We start from the raw sequence: 18,411 nt of genomic DNA, 5'->3' as shown, positions 1-18,411 counted from the left end.
ACATTTCTCTTTAACAATGGATCATAAGTTTTTTAGAAACTGATGTCATATTCGGACATAACTTGTGAAATCTATGAAAGATATAAATTTATACTTCGAAAAAAAAAACTTATTATGAAAGGGATAAATTTTCCATAAATTAAAGACTATTTGACAAAAGTGCAAATGACCCTATCAATGAATTAATTTAAGCCCATCAATTGGGTAAACATACCCAGCTCACTAATAGGATATGGGCCTAGAAAAGAAATACCAACTTATATACAGGTAAAATTCACAAATAACAATATTTAGCTATTGTATTTGAAAAATTCAAGAATTTTTTTTTCTATGGAATTTGAAATTCAAGAAAAGTGACTATTCTTCAATGACGTAATCAAAAAATGACCAGTAGACATTATTTATAAAATATAGTAATGTAGGTTAAAATACAATGAGTCAATAAAGAAATATCGACTATATTCATCTAATCTTCAAAATTTATTATACCAACAAATTCAAATTCGCAGTGCAAAAGACATTGTTAAGATGGAGAGAGTTTTCCATCGAAGGTTTCTCCATTTCCTAGACTCAAAAGACGACATATTATCTACTCGTTAAGAATGAAAAGGAATTCCGTCCATGCCACCACAGACTTGGTAATAACTCATCTCTCTTTTGTTTTTCCCTTGTTTAAGAAATTAAATCCTTCCAAAAAAAATAATAATAGGAAAACAAATTCCCATACATTAAAGTTGTAACTCACGTTCATTGGGTGGAAATTTGGTTGGTTTTGTCTTGTAGTCTTTGGAAGAATTCAATTTCAAGTCTGAATACACATATATATACACATATAATTATAATATATAGATAGAGGATTATACTATTTATATGTTAAATATTATTTTCCATAGATAACGAAATTTCTAGCTTTGTTGCTAACCAGACAACAACTGCTACTATAAAAGTAAGGAGATATATATACAAGAACGAGCCTTAGCTTAAAGTAAATACTTAGAATGTTCCACGACTAAGTGTATAATATACATATTCAAACTCGAGCTAGTTGTGGAGATAGATTTTTGATTCGTGAATTGAATATGTTAACTCTTAAAATGAACTCTAGATGCATAATATTACTATATGTTTTACATTAAGATAACACAAAACAAAAAAGTAATTGACAGTCATGTCATACAAGTTATTTGGCTAGCTAGATGACAAAGAGAAAGCATTATTCACACAAAAAAATTTACAACATTTAATTAATTTACTCACAAGCTTTCCCTATTTCCCCCTTGCAATATTTATCAAATATTACCTCTCTACACCCTCATAATTATATATCTATTATTGCAAATTATACCCTAGTGCATAATCTTGATACATTCCTTCATGAGAATTCTGAAGAATATTTGAGGATGAACCCCAAGAATTTGATGAAGAAGCTGTATTTGTATCAAAATCATTAGACCACCATGCCATATTGTCCCTTGATCCATCATCCATCTCTTTAAAGCAATCGAATTCGGAACCTATTTGTTGATTCTCGGAATGCATGTTTAGGCCTATTGATCCCTTGTTGTTGAGAATTAGGTTATCAATCTCCAGCTGCGTGAAACCCTGAACGCCCTGAATTTGGACCTCTTTCATGTTTTCTTGTCCTATGTTTGTGTCAAGAACATTTTTTTGATTGTTGTTAAAGTCATTAATTGGACTACTTTTTTCCACTTCATCATTCACCTTGAAATTAGTACTAGCATATTCATTTCTCCCAACTTTTTGCCCTAGTTCATGAGCATGGTTTTCACTAGGGTTTATCGGTGTGTAAAGGGGTGATTGATTCTCATTTAAACCATTAGCTTGTAGGGTTTGGATCATTTTTTGTTGGAGAGGGGTTAACTTAGGCCAAAGTGATGGATTATTATAGAAAGAAAGAGGGTTTTGTAGGGTTTGAAGTTGCATATGAAGTTGAAGCCTTTCTAGAGCTGAGTTGCTTAGGTTTTGTAATAATGGATTTTCTTCTAATTCATTTATGTCCTTAAGATCTTGGCCACCATTAGCAAGCAATAATCTATTCATTTGAGATTGTTTTCTTTTTCCAAGAAGCTTCTTCTTAAGTCTAGTGTTCCAGTAATTCTTGATATCATTGTCTGTTCTTCCAGGAAGTTGTGCAGCTATTATAGACCACCTAAAGTTTTCACAAAAAAAAGGGTTTTAAACACAATCTGATTAAGTTCGTTCTGATACACAATATAATTAAATAATCAGAAGTATGCTCTCTAAAACAGCTTAATCACGCTTTCAGATGGGATGTTCGTCACATACTTAAACAAAGTTAAACCCTGAGAAAGTAATTTGGATCATCAACAAGCAACTTGGAGAAAAGGTCTAAGAGGACTAATAATATGATCTCTCTATCAGCCTAAACTTTCATATGAGATGGTCTAAGATTTAAACAGGGTTTTAGACATAATCAAATAAATATTGTTTTGATACATAATATAATTAGGTAAATAAAAGATTATTTTCTCTGACAACTTAACACGCTTTCAGATGCGATGATCGTCACATAGTTAAACAAAGTTAAACCTTGAGGATCATGAGCAAGAAACATGAAGTAAAGGTCTTACAAATCTTATAGAGAAGAGAGAAATTAATTCATAACAATTATATCTTAACAACAAGAACTAAAGGACAAAGTAATTTAGTTGGATTTCCATTACTTTTTGTTGTTATTGTTTTGTGTTTATCTATGAAATGAAAGAAAGAGATAAACATATTACCTGCTGCCAATACTAATATAGAGGCTACAAATGATATTGTCTTCTTCTTCAGTAAATCCACCATGTTTAATATTAGGTCTTAAGTAATTCAACCATCTTAGCCTGCAACTCTTCCCACATCTCTTAAGCCCTGCAACAACAATAACAACGTCTCAGTTACAAACAAGTTTTCGAGGATTTTTAGGTTTTTCTTAAGCCCTAAAATTAAAAAAATATCTTTTAAACATCATCAATTAATCAAATTAGTCCAAAAAAAAAAAACTCCCAATAATTAAGGTTTAAAAATTTATAAAATTTGCATGTGTCTTAAGCCCTAACAACAACTAATACGTCTCAATCCCAAACAAGTTTCAAAGGATTATTTGTAGGTCTTTGTTAAGCCATAAAAACAATATGTTTTTAGAAAATCATCAATCAAAGTAGTCTTGAAAAACTCTCAATAATTAAGGTTTAAATTCTAATAAATTTCCATGTGTCTTACTTATGCCCTACGACAACAACAACTACGTCTCAGTTCCAAAACAAGTTTCCTTATAGTCTTTCTTAAGCCCTAAAAAAATTATTTTAAAGGTATTTTTCGATCGAAACAATCGATACATAGAGAGACAAATAGAAGAATTTGATACCTATTTTTTGGGGAAGAGCAATCCAATTGTTACCAGTGCCATTTTCTTCAATATATGCCTTTAGTGTTGCATCTTCTTCTGGTGACCATGGCCCTTTTTTCACATTTGCTTTGTCACAACATGGAGCTCTCCCCATATTTTTTTTAAAAAATAAAAATTTGTTGCTTCAAATGATATTTTTGCTTCCAAAATTCTTTGTTAATACTTGAAATATTTTGTGATAATTGTTGGCTTGAAATATTTTGGGAAGAGAAGACTTGATTTTATAGGTAGAAAAAGAGTGGATGATCAATGATGTCATACTTTTGAAAAACCAAAAAAGTCTTCTCATTTCTCTAGGGTTTTACCTGTCATTTTTGTATTAGCTTACTACTAATATTATTTTATTAATAACATGACAACTTACTATTGCAAATTTCTCTCAAAATATAATATTAAAATTGTGTATCTTTTTCTCATTATATGTTATTTTATTATGTGGATGAAATTCTAAAGAAGGCTCCATCCTTTTAGTTTGTCGCCAACGGTGCCCTAACATTTTTTATATTTAATTATGCTACTCGAATTCTCTAAAAATATCATTGTGTGCGTGTCGAATATTCTACGAGTAATAAATTTTTCGATGATCTGATAAAAATGTTCTTGAAGAGCTCGAATAATAACATAGATATGCAGTATCATGTTTAGATCATGTTTCATTCTTTGTTCATTCATTTATAAAAGTATTTGAGCATTCAATCGAAAGTGATGACGGAAATGACTTAGACAGTTATAAACCTCTTTGAAAATCCTTTCAAGAGGGATAAGTGTATTATTTTTTAAGATAGTGGGTCGATGGACTAAATTGAGAGAGACGCAATTGAGTTGAAAAAAATGAAGTTTACAAAAAATTAACTCTGATATATATCATGTGAAAGAATCTGAGCGTTCAATCTATATTCTAAAACCTTAACACAATAGGTGAAAAAATTTGGGACATTATAAACCCCTTTTACATTTTAAAGCAAATGATTTGTTTTAGAATTTGATGAAAAATTGCTTAAACAATAATGAAAAAAAAAAGTGAAATAAATTGAGATGGAGCGACATATTTATGTGGGTAAAACTATTTGGCCTCTACCTTGATAGACATTTTATGTCAGCCAACTTGCATATATTGACAATTTATTGATATTCATTTTCTTTTCTATCGAGTCAAGTGTCTATCAAAGACAATCTTTTCACACATAAATTAAGATAGCAGTAACGTGTGTGTATATTCTACCTTTGGCAGATTTCACTTGTGAAATTACACTGAATATGATGATGTTATTGCTTGATGGACCGATTGTTCTTGCGTACCAAAGTCGATAAGTAGATTACTATTACATGCCGGAATTTTTCTAACACAACAATACATATATACCCAATGTAATTTCATAGGTGGGGTCGAGAAAGGATGGTGTGTACGCAGAGTCACAGACTTTATCCCTGTATTTTATGAGGGTGGAAAAATTATTTTCGAAAGACTCTCGTCTCATGAAAACCATAACATATATATTACATATCATATTTGAAAAGGAAATACGGTGGTAAAAGGTCATGTTGAAAATAATGAAGAAAATAAAATAATAGCAACAATAAATATTACAATAAGTGTATTAACGGTAAACAAAGGAAGAACTAGGTAAGTGATCAACGACATGCATTTACATAAAATTGGGCTATAAACTAAACTCTAATTTTCAAATAAGTTGATTAGTACAAAATCGTGATGAATTATTTATATTTAATTTAATAAAATAAGAAGTGTAAAAGTCATTTTCTATTTAGCCCCATCATAAACGTACCTTATAAGTCTTCTTTAATACAATAAATTAATAACATCTTCTCATATATATCAACCAGTTAAGTCGCTAATTACGGCATTAACGATAATTTACATTAATTATTTGTTGCTTTCAGACACCCTATTTGAAACAACTTGGCTAGGGTTTTCAATCAAGAACATGGAATTATCTCTTGATATTATGTTACATGCGTATATAATAAATTTTAAATATCGTCAGTATAATTTAACATGTTACTGATCATTTGTTTTAGATTGTTAATCGATTTGTTCAATAGATTACCTCTAACTACCTTTTAACCAACCTACCACTACTAAAAACGCGATTTTCGTCTTAGGCTTTTTCGACTTATATTCTATCAAAAATCTCATATTTTCGACATACATCCCTCGAAAAATTTCCATCGATAAATTCACATTTTTTAGCATTATACACCATCAATATAATAACAATAATAACATACCCACGATACGTAATACTATAAATAGAGTTTGGGGAGCATGTAGTGACGCAGCCAGAAATTTGATAAAGAGTGTGCAAAGTTTTTTTTAGTTGTGTTAAGAATGTTTCAAAATTACATATACACATCATAACAATTAACAACTAAAATTTAACCATTGTATACCACATATATAATTTTCAGCGAAGAGTTTGAAATGGACCACTCTTTGCGCCTAAGGCATGGCTCCCGTTCATTTTAAAGATTATAGAATATACGGAGACTTTATCCCTTCCCCTCCGAGAAAACGTAAGAAAACAATAAATGAATATTTATTCTAAGAAAAATCTAAGTTTTTTTTTCAGAGAGAGAATATTAGAACTTCATTGACCTTGGTCCCTCTACTACATTATATTATATTATGTCCTAATAAAAACATTTGTTATGTATATTAAAAAGATTATTAGAGGGAAAAGAGGTCCAAAGAACCTCACTTGCATAGAAATAACAAGAAGAAAACTAACAAAATTTCTAAAGGTGTTTTAATAAATTAATTAATTAGTAATCAAATTGAGTCAGATCTTTAGGAACAAGAAAACATGTTTCTGTTTGTCTTTATTTATAAACAAGAATATCTCTCTCTCTCTCCATTGACACTAAACATTAATCAATTTTCATGCATCATCAACCCTTGTCTTATAAATAATTATTATATTAAAAAATTCTATTTATAACAAGATAAGTATGGCTCTATGTTGGCTAAACATATATACCTAAATATATGATGTGGTATCATTGGTGCTAGCTTAATTGACTTTACTTTATGTACCTAAATTAATATGGATCTCTTTACATGATTAAATAGTTGGTCGGATTTATCGTTTACTTTTTCTAGTAATTATATTTATATTAAAAGTATATACATGAGTATACATTAATAGTTATACTGATATATAAAGTATATACATGATTATACATAAATTAATATGGACTACACATACATATGTTATATCTTCGGCAACTATTTTTAGTTCAAGTGATTGGATTGGTGAACGGTTATTTGGTAAACTTTTTAAATTTATTATTCATTTTATCCCAATTTATATAATGGTGTTTGACTAAATACAAAATTTAAGAAAAAAAGAAGAAGAAGAAGAAGAAGAAAGACTCTTTGAATTTTGTGATATGAAATTAGACATAAACATTTACGTGTCTATAAATCATCTCATTGAAAGTAAAATAGAAAGTTCAAAGTTTTTTTTTTCTCTAAATAAAGAAATATGACACATGATTCATTTTGGGACATATTATAATGGAAAGTATGATACATAAATTGAGAAATAGAAAGTATCTAGCTTGGCAATTAGCAAATATATGCTTAATTACGGGTTTAACTGAACTTAATATTTTCTATACGAAATAGACTATATATATATATATATATGGTGACAAGTTCCAAAAAATGGTGAAAATATCATATCATCAATAGCTTTTAGTATTATTGATAATATAACAAGATAAGTATGGCTGTTTGTTGGCTAAACACCAAAAATAATAATGTTGCATCATTGGTGTTAGCTTAATTTGACTTTACTTTATACACTTAACTTTTTTCCTGGCTCGGTGTCTGGAGTCCATATTGGAGCTTTAATTAAAGTTGAATCTCGCACTACAGGGCCCATTTAGGAGTGGCGCTCCCATAACAAGATTTTCAACATACCCAAGGCTCAAACTCGAGACCTCTGATTAAGGGTAAAGCAATCTCACCACTACACCACAAGCCATGTTGATCTTGATGCACCTAATTAATATCTAGCTAGGACACAATACCTTTTTTGTCTACCAAAACAACCCCACAATATTTATTCATTTTCCTAATTAATCTCTCATATAGTACAAGTGATTGATTAGTTTTAATTTTTTTATGCTAAGTATGTGTCTTTTGACTTATGGAATCTCAATTATCATAAGCTACCTAAGGCTAAAAGGTGTAGTTTTTATTAATTTTGTGTGAAAGAAAATTGGGAAAAATCATAATATGAATCTGCAAATAGTGTAGAATAAGAGGGTGAGTAGAAAGGTTTTTTTTTTAATTTAGAAAAAGTGCTTTTGAACTTATATTAGTGTTCAAATAATTAATTTTCAATTTAAAACCATTCATTTACACCCCAAGTTGTTGAGTTTCGTTGAACCTATATGAAAATAGAACTATATTAATAAGTTTCATATTTTTATCCACTTAACGATGTTCATATATATGAATAAAAACGTTCAACCCTTAGGGATGACCCAGTGGTTTGGGCTTGGGACTTTCATGTTGGAGGTCTCAAGTTCGAAATCCCTTACTTGCGAAAGCAAGGGGTTTGCCTTCTGGATCGAGCTCGTCGCACCGGGCTTGCCTAGTGTGGGTTACCTGATCTCCTATGTGGTTTGCGAGCTATTGCATAGGATCGGGGGTTTTACCCTGTGCGCACCCAAATGGTAGCGGCTGCGGGTTTTCCTTGTCATCAAAAAAAAAAAACGTTCATATAATAAAGTAGATTATGACTATTATTTCAAGTTATATAATTAAATTATGATACTATGATCACCCACAAGACAGAGATTAATGAAAGTGACATTAGGGAATTAAGGGAAATTAATTTATTTAATTTAAATATTATAAGGTATTGTATATAGACCTAGGACTCAGAAAAAATATATTATATGGCCTTAATTACAATAGGGTTGACAAATATGCCCTAATATGTGGACTCTTGATACACATAATTAAACTTTTAAAATAATTAATTTTCTATACAATCAATAACCAAATATTCTTTGAAGGAGACCTTTAATGACTTTTGTTTTTCTTCAACAATAATTAATGTGCAATCATAAATTAATATAAGTGTTATTATCACTTCATGCACTTTTTGTTGGATAATACTATATAAAAGAATAAAAAATAGCTTAGCATAATTTGAGTATTCCTAATCCTTCAATTTTTTAACTCATATGTTACCATTGTCAACCCCTCATTTTAACAAACCCATAATGAATTATATCATAATGTGGCATCCAAGGAAATTTACTTGGCCTTATCTCTTTGATCACTTTATAATTAAGTTATGACAAAATATCTCGTATTCGAAATTTATTAACCTAATTAATTGATCAAATCTGAGTAGCGTATGGCGTATTTTAAAAGAAAATGTTCTCTATTAGAAAGAAGCTCGAACCTGAAACCTTCAACTAAACATAGATGAATCTCATTCATTCAAGCACACATGATGAGGGGAGGTAGGGAGGTGCAAGGAAGTTTATCCGGCCCTCTTCACGAAAACCTTACATTGCATATACAAACTCAAAATTATTATTTTTATACAGTATAATAGTTATGATGAATCTCCTTAACTTTCTTTGTATGTTTTGTATGTTCATAGTTTGAATTTCATAAGTAAAAATCGTGGTTCCGTCGATGTTATTAATGGTTTGCTTCTCTAAATCCCAATATTCACAATATGGTTACTTGTTAAAAGTCAAACAAATGTGGTAATATACTTCATAAAATCATATGTTTTGCTCTTTATATTAAATGGAGTAATCTTTATTTTTTGTTGTTCATTAACAGAATATGTTCTTTAGAAATTAAAGTCATGTTCAAACATATATTGAAGGACATTATGATATGAAAATATAAATTTATATCCTACAAAAAAGTTATTCGGTCACAAGGACATAAATTAAAAATTATCACAAAATAGGGGGCAAATGACCCTTATTTTTTAATTATTTTCTTTACTGTTTTACTCTAAATATTTTCACTTGACATATGGCAAGTCAAAATGAGCATGTACATGAATTTGACTTTTTATTGAAAAGTACAATGCCGTGTATTAGGTACACAAAAAAAGTTTAAAAAAAAAAAACAAAAAATGCAGTTTCTTACTTTCTAGAAAGATCAACAAGTCGAATTAATGATGATGTAATGGAATTTGACCTTTTATTTTACTATTTATAATATTTTTTTAATTAAAATTCTCTTTTTAATCTAATTGGTCCATGCAAATATCAAGAAACTAATAAAATAAAATAATATATGAAAAAAAGGGAATTAAGTCAACTAGGTGTTTATACAAACACTAGCTTGTCTAATTAGGTTGGTTTGGTAGATTGGGACAATAATATAGTATCAATCTTTTTTGTGTATATTTTTATAAAATATCATAAAGTTTGGGCAAATTAAGTGTTGTTAATAACTTTATGTTTAGTTTCATGCATCTTTTTTTAGGTTAGATAAAGGGATTATATCCTTGAAAAGCTAAACAATAAGATAGAAAAGCACATAAAAGAGAGCTAGTAGCAAAGGTAAGAGGGCAATCATTAATGTATATTTTTGATACAAAAGCTTTAGTTAGCTTGTATAAAAGAGAGATTTTTGGTATCCTTCTACAATAGCATGTGATATGTGAAGCTACAATAGTATGTGATATGTGAAGAAGGCGCATGTCACGAGTTCAAATCTATTATATATGATGGTATTAGGATGAACCGATGAAGAAGGATAGACAGACAGACTCATTATTCATCGAATTTCAAATCCTATGATACTAACCTTTAAGGATATTTCAATTAGAGAAAAAAGAGATTTTTGATAGATCAATAATCAAAAGTATACTAATCAAAAATTTTAACTAGCTTGAAACCGAGACGTGCTTTTTCGATAAATTTGAAAGAGTAGAGATAGAACATGAAAGATAGAACATGAAGGACTATTAGTACTCCATATACAAAATGAATCGTCTTAACAAGCCATAATCGAAAAAACTATGCAACAAATCAAAGCTCAACTATTAAGGTATTGTCCACTTTGATCCAACTCTGAGACATGAAATTTTGTAGGTTATTGACCTACTGCATCACATACACATGTATGCAAGAAATACTGTAAGGCCCTGCAAATTATTACATATAGCATCGGATGCATGTTCGATTCTTCAGATTTAGGGTGCGATAAATATAAAGCATAATATACGAAAGAGATTTGCATCTATGCACCAACATCGTAAAATATATTTATATAATCACGACGTAAAACATGTTATATCAAGATAAATTATACTGATAGAAAGTATTTATAGTTCCTCAAGAGACTAAATTTGTGCATATAACACTACAAAATTCAGGTGGATGTTAATGTGATATAGAAATTGAAAATTCATATAACTTCAGATGTATAAATTGTCATTAATCTATGTACAACTGCCTTTACCAGTTCCAACAGATATCTGAAACAACAAAAACCAATATCTGAATGAACTGCAATAGCACGTTAACATATACCGACCTTCACAAAGTTGAAATACCAGCCAACTCCCGTGGTCTTTCCCAGAAAATAAGTTCCTGGATGAAGAAGATGGTTAAACGTACTAATCTGCTTCGAGATCACAGTAAATAGGCTGCTAGAACGTCCGAGTTGCAATGGCTTCATAATATAAATAGGCATATGAAGTCATCGGACAGGAAAACATATATAAGTTTATTATAGCGATAACAACTTTGAAGCGAAAACACGGGATACCATTTATTTTGATCTTTATCGGTCAATATGTAAATGACTATATTGGAAGGAGCGAGTATGGCAACAGTATCATTTGACATTCATTGCCGCTGCCATAGTTCTCAATTTCTGAGAGATTTCTGAGAATGATGGCCTCTCTGCAGGATCAGGGCCCCAACAACTCTCCATTAGCGCTTTCCATTCGGGATCACACCATGTTGGAATTTGGGGACGCAGTGTATTGTTAACAATTCCTCCTATATATCATTGAAAGAAAAAACATGAGTAATCCCTCAAGTAACAGAGGTTTTCTCCATCAAAACACTATGTATATAACCTCTATAACTTGAGGTAACCGAGGTTTTCTACATAACAATTCCAATAGCAGTTTGAGCATACTCATAAGACATCCTGCTATATTTCTGAATTTGTCTAATTCTTTTTTAATTCCTTTTTGGGGCGGTGATTCGCTAAAAGCATTTGTTTTGAGGAAAGGTAGGGAAGTCAAGCAAGTAGACAGAGATTGATTTCTCTAGCAAACAAAGTGAAAAGGAAAAACAAGTATTAAGAAATGGGCAAATACCTATTATTGAAGCACAATGCATATCTGCATATGGTTCATCACCAGTGAGCAACTCCCACATAACAATTCCAAAAGAATAAACATCAATCTGCATCACAAAAAATATACAGATCACTTCATGAAAGAGCACACACTGAAAGATGACTACCACATCTAAAGACAAGACATTACCTTCTCTGTCACCTTAGTTTTTCCACTTAGGAGCTCTGGTGCCATCCAGGGTAAAGTGCCACGAACACCTCCTGAGACCAAGGTGTGTTGTTTCACCTTTGATAGGCCAAGATCACCAATCTAAAGGTAAAGAAATGTTGTGTCAGGAACTACCGATCCAATACAGTACGAGAGCTACAGCTTTACTGAGCTCAACAAATCTAAATGTCTTTTTAGCTTCAGATAATGGTACTGAAAATAGGTTCTTGTATGTTAGTGGGTAGTTGAGTGTAGTCTTGCTTATCCTTCTATACCAGTAGTCGTAGTATTACTCTTGTAGGTTCTTGTTCCTTTGATTTCATTTACTATATATTGTCCCTTGTAATTCGCTCATCGAATTATTTTGTCGAAGTTACTGTTCCTTTTTCAGAATGCTTTGTCATGCCTTGTGTAGTATTCTGTCTTGGTTTCTTCACATCCTGTTACTTTGTTGAGCCAACGGTCTATCTATCGAAAACAGACTATCTACCTCCCACGGTAGGGTTAAGGTCTGTGTACACACTACCCCTCTCCACTCCAGACCTCGCTAGAGGAACTACACAGGATATGTTGTTGTATAATGATACTGAAATATCTAAACAACTAGGATGTGGCGCTCAAGGATATTGCCTATCAAATATGAGTATATGAGCATTCATCATACCTTGCAGACGGGTCGATGTGGATCCCGCATATTTACCAACAGATTCTCACATTTTAGATCAAAGTGAACAATGTTTTTTCCATGCAGATACTCCATACCAAAAGCAGCATCCATGGCAATAATAAGCCTTTTACGACGATCAATAGTCCTGTTAAATTTTTTTGTTAGCAAAGATATGTTGGGGATTTAGACTATCTAGAAATATTGATAATGTCCTTTAAATTAAGTAGGAAAACAATAAATCCAACTCAGAAAGATACCTTCTAGATATCTGAAAAGCAAAAAGTACCTGTCCTTTTTCTGCAAGAACTGTTTCAATGATCCATTGACCATGAATTCTGTAACAGTTGCTAAAGATCCATCTGGTCCATCACGAACTACACCGTAAAATGAAACAACATTTGGATGGTGCAGTGAACTCAATGTCAGAGCTTCCCTCCAGAAATCTGCAATCTAATGAATAGAAGAGGCCATTACGATCGGCTACAAAATCTAGACTAATTCTGGAGAATAAAGACAGAATGGAACAAAGAGGCACTATAAGCAGAGGGTAGCTTCAAATTAATTTTCACCATAAGAACTCAAAAGCCACAAGTAGAAGTGGTAATACAAATTTTGACCACACTTGGCCAATGTCATTTACGTCCCTCTTTTCAACTTCTTCCTCTTATTTTCTTCCTAATTTGGGTAGAAAATGGCTAAAGTAGTGTTCAAAACTTCTGATTAGAAGGTGTACAGGTTAGAACTGGCTTTTTCCTGTCAACACTGACAATATCTACCTAATACTAGGACACAGTAAAAAAACGCAAGAAAGTATGATGAGTGTAAAGGCATTCCTCAAAAGCCCTACATTGCGGATAACAACTACCAAAATGGCTTATTCTTCCTCGTCTTTGTTTAGGATAATAATGGATCTTTATGTTTTTACTGTGTAGACATTCAAAATAAATATGATATGAAAAAGTGGTCATCTTAAAGGAGAAAATAAAGAGGGAAAGTGTCATATCTCACTGTAATATAACTTAGTGACAGTTGAAATCAGTGCTACCTACTACATATTGATATAGTTCACGGAACAGGAATGTCTTCACAGTTCACTGCCTAAGCCAAAATTTGATTCACCTGGGGGAATATTCTTTAGATCAGACATCAGTGTGCTTTAAGACCTCCGAGTCAAAGGTTAATTTCTTAAATTACAGACAATTTATAAAATTGTAGTAAAATTAGATTTGTCTCACAACTCGCAGTAACTTTAGCTATTTTCACAGGCACTCATCCACCCTTAAAGGAACTTGGTTTATTGCCTGTTCTAAAATATTACTACTCCTGGGTAGCTCCTGAGCATCTTATCAGCCGGAAACAAGTGCAATATCTAGTGCAAACAACTATATTCCACATTTGGAACAGAATTACAGACAAGAAGTTTTGAGAAAAAATTAATATATGTATATATTAAGGACATACCAGACGTTCCCTATCAGATGGCCTACCAGAAAAGCAACTGGCTTTGATTCTCTTTATAGCGACATCTGACCCCTTCCACTTTCCATGAAAAACTGATCCATATGTCCCAGAACCCAACTCCCGGATCTCCTCGAGATCTTCATTCTTGATTGTCTGTACCAAAGCAATGCATATAGTTTTATTCCAATAAGATGTACAAAGCAAACAAAACCTGACAAAGTATTCACTAAAAATGAATAGAACATAAACAAATAAATGCAGAAGGTTTTTCTGTACAATTTCCTCAGGAAAATCTAAGAAGCAGCTAACATGACACAAGATTTATCTAGAAAAGTCTTCCCCATAATCCTAGAAGAATCACAGTTGCAATGTGATTGAAGTGTTTCAGAACAGTGAGGGAAGAGGAGGCAAAATGAAGTGATTTTAAGAACCTGCAATCCCTTCTCGATAGCTTCTTCCTCAGCCTTTGTTGACTCAATCTTGGAGTTATTAACATTGTCATTGTCTGAATCAAATTCCAAGCCCCCTTGGTCATCCTGTAAATCAACAGATTGTATTACATACAGAATAATGTCTTTTAAAACATACATGATGCACTGATAATAATAATAATATCATGACCCTCACAGCTAACTCAGCATCATTCTCCTGCGCCACTTTAGCAGTGTCATGCTCATGAGTGGAATCAGCATTTTCTTGGACTTTGGCTTTTGCATCCTTGACACTTAGTGATGCTACTTTTTCTGCAGAAGGAATCTCATCAGATAAGGAAGTCAGCTGATCCTTTTGCGGCTTCTCGTTCTTATAAGTTATGCAAGCATCAATAGTCTCTGTATCTGCAGAAACACCTTCTTTTACAGCATTTTCCGGGAAAGTGGTCACAGGAGATACAGGGTTAAGTGGAATTGTGTCCATTAATGATTTGGTTGGACTGCTGCTGCATATATTAGAGACTTCCGCCAAACCTGAAGGACATAGTTGTTCCCCTTCCTGGCGAATAATACTCTCCTTCTCGCTGGCACATATATCAGCAGTTAACCTTATTCCAGACCTACTCAACGTAGCTGGCCTATCACCAAAGAAAGGTCCAGAATCAGATTTTAACACCGGATCCTGCAGAGTTGCAATAGTCTGCATGCCACCTGGGGCCTGAATAGCTTCCACAGTATGCATGGGCTGATTTCCCTGGTTGTGAGCATTTGAGATCAAGTTTTGGGATGGTGCAAGAGAATATTCAGGAATAGAAAAACCATCAAAGACCATCTTTTTCTGTGAAGAATCAAGCCAAGCATTTTGGTTCTCCATCCCAGATTGCAACCTAGGGATACTTTCCATTATACCCCTGACAAATCCAGGACTAGCAGAACCATTAACCAGCTGTGGTGAATTACCAACCTCGTAAGAAGGACCTCCATGACTTGGGTTTTGGATATTCCTCCACAAAGAATGTGCAGGCATATTTGCTTGAGGAACCTGGTATGCCGTATCTGGTCCATAAGCATAAGGTGAATTTCCATAGCGAACTCCACGATCTTCCATAGAGGGAAGATGAATCTGAGATCCCGTGCCTACCACCTGATCATGATATACCTGACTACCAGGATCCCGTCCAGTTCGAATGTGACGAAGGTCTTCATTATTCAGACCTTGTCCCAGGACCTGATGGCCATCCACCAAATTGCTACCGGCTCCAGACGCATGGATTTGTGGTTCCTCAACTCGAGCATTTGGTTGATGCTGCACGCTCCATCCTCTTTCATGACTATGAATGTCGCCCTGGCGACTGCGAAGATCATTTTGTTCCACAGGGTAGTATGAGTGGTGCAAACTGGCATCTGTAGTCACTGGGAACATTTCTCTTTTTGGTGGGCACTCAGCACAAGGGTTTGCAACCTGGTGGAATCCATTTCCTGTATCGAGAAGGGAATGTTCTCCAGGCCTCCAAGAGGAATCAGGATGAGGCTGATTGCGCTGAAAAGTCATTCGGCAATGCTCACATATACTGTTCCCCTCAAATGCAGTAGCACCATGAAGGATGTTGCCTGGAAAGCCAGCCTTGTCTACTACAGGTCCATTCGGAAATAATAGTGCGTTATCTGTATATTGAGGCTGGTGATCATAGAGGGATGGATGATTAACCTGAAGACGACTGTACTCTTCAGGCAATCTATCAAAATTTCTCTCTTGAAATTCAGGGTATGGAGAATAGTACCGCGACGAAGAAGGAGAATTAGGAAACTCTGATAATGGCCGTGGATCAAGGTATCCCGGCTGTCTAGGAGAATAGTATGCTGGACTCCATGGGGCCTCCATTTCATTATACCTCTGATTAACTGATTGTTGGGGCTGAGCTATACCCAAATGTGGTATTGTAAGGTGACGCAAATTGACCTGAGATATAGGCACTTCGTTACTCCTCAAATTATGGAGACTACCATCAAGAGTCATCTGACTAAAGCACTGCTCTGCACCATGGAGATCATCTAATGGACCTGTAACCTGAAATTCATTATGTTGTCCCGTTCTGTAGTCTGGGGATTCATTAAGGCTATTCAAAGCATCCACATACCTTCTCTCATTTTCCCTCTCATCCCCATCACAGAAATGCAAGGATCCATCTTGATCAGGGTGCAAAAACAGAAAGATCCTCAGCCTAGTAAATCCATCACCAGAATCCAACTTATCATATTCCTCCATCATATTGACCACATCATCGTCATTCACTACAGAGACAAGAGCATCAAGATCCTCATCAGGCTGCTGATACTTCAGTACCATTGCCCCCTCATAGATCTCCCTCATTTTAGCCATGAGTTCCTCATAAGAAATATCACGCGGAACACACACTATTCTTGTCTCACCACCCACATACCGAAGCTTCCCATCCTGTGGCCTGGGCAATATACTTCCAGAGAAACTACACAAAAACTTAACACGTGATGTATCATCGTTAGAACTAGAAACCGAACCAGGGTTGGTCATTGTGGGACTATCCATGGAGTGTTACAAAGCTTGCTGCTCTGTCACTTAGCAGTCAGAATCCGAACGTTCTGAGTTAGTATCAGAACTCATAATACTCCAAAAATCACACCTCAAAAACACCCAAATTCAGCTACTTGAAAATTCGAGCAAGTTAACAACCATGTCCACCAAGAATCATCAATAGCCTAGAAATATTCACCAAATACTTCAAATTCAAGAATTCTCCCAACAAAATAAAACTAAACAGAATTCAACAGATAAAAATCACCAATCTTCAGCTCAAGTCAATCCAAGAACACATCAAATACTAAGCCAACAAATCAAAACTCTACAAACCCTATTTAGCAATAAATCAAAAACCCAAATGAGCATTACACATCAGTATTATCACAATTACCAAATAAATTCACAAAATACTTCATATATAACTCAAACGATTCATTCCCAAAACCCAAAAAAATCCAATCTTTCAGCTCAAACAATCCAAAAAAGCTCCAAATATTAAACAAACAATTCAACAACCTCACACCCCATTAACTAAATGAATCAAATAAACATGAAAAAACAGTAAAATTACCTTATAAAGAAAATGCCATTCTTGAATTCTGATTTCAACCAAAGCTTCCAACTTTTCAAGAATCTTCCAATTCCAGAAAAAACCCACCAAAATTCAAGCTTTCGTGTATCAAATCTCCTATAAAAGACTCTAAAAATCGAATCTTTAATCTCTAAGTACCCAAAAATCCCACAAAAATAACAAATAGATATAGAAACAAATTAAAAACTAGTTATTTGTTACCATAAAAGATTGTGTAAATTGAAAGCATAAGGCTATATGTATGGTATCTAGCAATTAGAGAGAAATGAGAGAAGATGAAGGCGCCATAGCTGAGAAGATTGATGCTTTGCTCTGTGTAAATTGGTGGGGTAGTAGGGTGGGGGAGTTTAGGGGGTGGGGTGATGCCAGGTAGAAAGACACTTGGCAACTTTTGAGTACATGGAATCGAGGCATCAATTTATCTTTGATTTAGGTATATACTCTTCACTTGCTATGTCATATATGTAAGCGATGAAGGAATAAACACGACCAAAAATACTAAGAGAGGTCTCGGTTTGAGTTTCTATGTTGAAAATAATCAATTGGGAGAGGTATTGACATTGTGTTTGAGTTTCTATGCTAGAATAATTAATTAGGAAAGGTTTGAGTTTGAATTTCTATGTTGAAAATGACCAAACAGAGGTTTTAGGTTCGAGTTCCTATGCTAAAAACAATCAATTGGGAGAGGGCCTGAGCTCAAGTTTGAACTATGTTCAAAATAACCATCTAG

General features: G+C 33.4%; 2 protein-coding genes across 4 annotated transcripts; both read right to left on the bottom strand.

Annotated features, from left to right (window-relative positions):
• Nucleotides 1-1,095: 1,095 nt before the first annotated feature.
• Nucleotides 1,096-3,665, bottom strand: LOC125876478 (transcription factor MYB36). Its single transcript, XM_049557664.1, has 3 exons — nucleotides 3,392-3,665; nucleotides 2,766-2,895; nucleotides 1,096-2,170 (listed from the first exon to the last, which is right to left on the bottom strand). Exons 1-3 carry the CDS (start codon nucleotides 3,525-3,527, stop codon nucleotides 1,330-1,332), a joined length of 1,107 nt encoding a protein of 368 aa, XP_049413621.1. The 5' UTR covers nucleotides 3,528-3,665; the 3' UTR covers nucleotides 1,096-1,329.
• A 7,175-nt stretch (nucleotides 3,666-10,840) lies between these two features.
• Nucleotides 10,841-17,991, bottom strand: LOC125875776 (serine/threonine-protein kinase ppk1). Of its 3 annotated transcripts, none has more exons than XM_049556811.1 (9): nucleotides 17,661-17,991; nucleotides 14,723-17,420; nucleotides 14,533-14,637; nucleotides 14,102-14,254; nucleotides 12,927-13,090; nucleotides 12,638-12,785; nucleotides 11,956-12,075; nucleotides 11,785-11,872; nucleotides 10,841-11,458 (listed from the first exon to the last, which is right to left on the bottom strand). In XM_049556811.1, the coding sequence occupies exons 2-9, from the start codon at nucleotides 17,096-17,098 to the stop codon at nucleotides 11,292-11,294; spliced, it is 3,321 nt and encodes a 1,106-aa protein (XP_049412768.1). In that variant the 5' UTR covers nucleotides 17,099-17,420; nucleotides 17,661-17,991; the 3' UTR covers nucleotides 10,841-11,291. The 3 variants fall into 3 exon arrangements, with proteins under 3 accessions (XP_049412768.1, XP_049412767.1, XP_049412769.1); XM_049556810.1 differs by having other exon boundaries at nucleotides 14,723-17,268; XM_049556812.1 differs by having other exon boundaries at nucleotides 14,729-17,268; nucleotides 17,661-17,989.
• Between the last annotated feature and the right edge of the window lie 420 nt (nucleotides 17,992-18,411).

The sequence above is a fragment of the Solanum stenotomum genome, chromosome 9, assembly GCF_019186545.1.
Source record: "Solanum stenotomum isolate F172 chromosome 9, ASM1918654v1, whole genome shotgun sequence".
NCBI lineage: Eukaryota > Viridiplantae > Streptophyta > Magnoliopsida > Solanales > Solanaceae > Solanum > Solanum stenotomum.
This window is presented reverse-complemented; position numbering and strand designations above follow the sequence as displayed.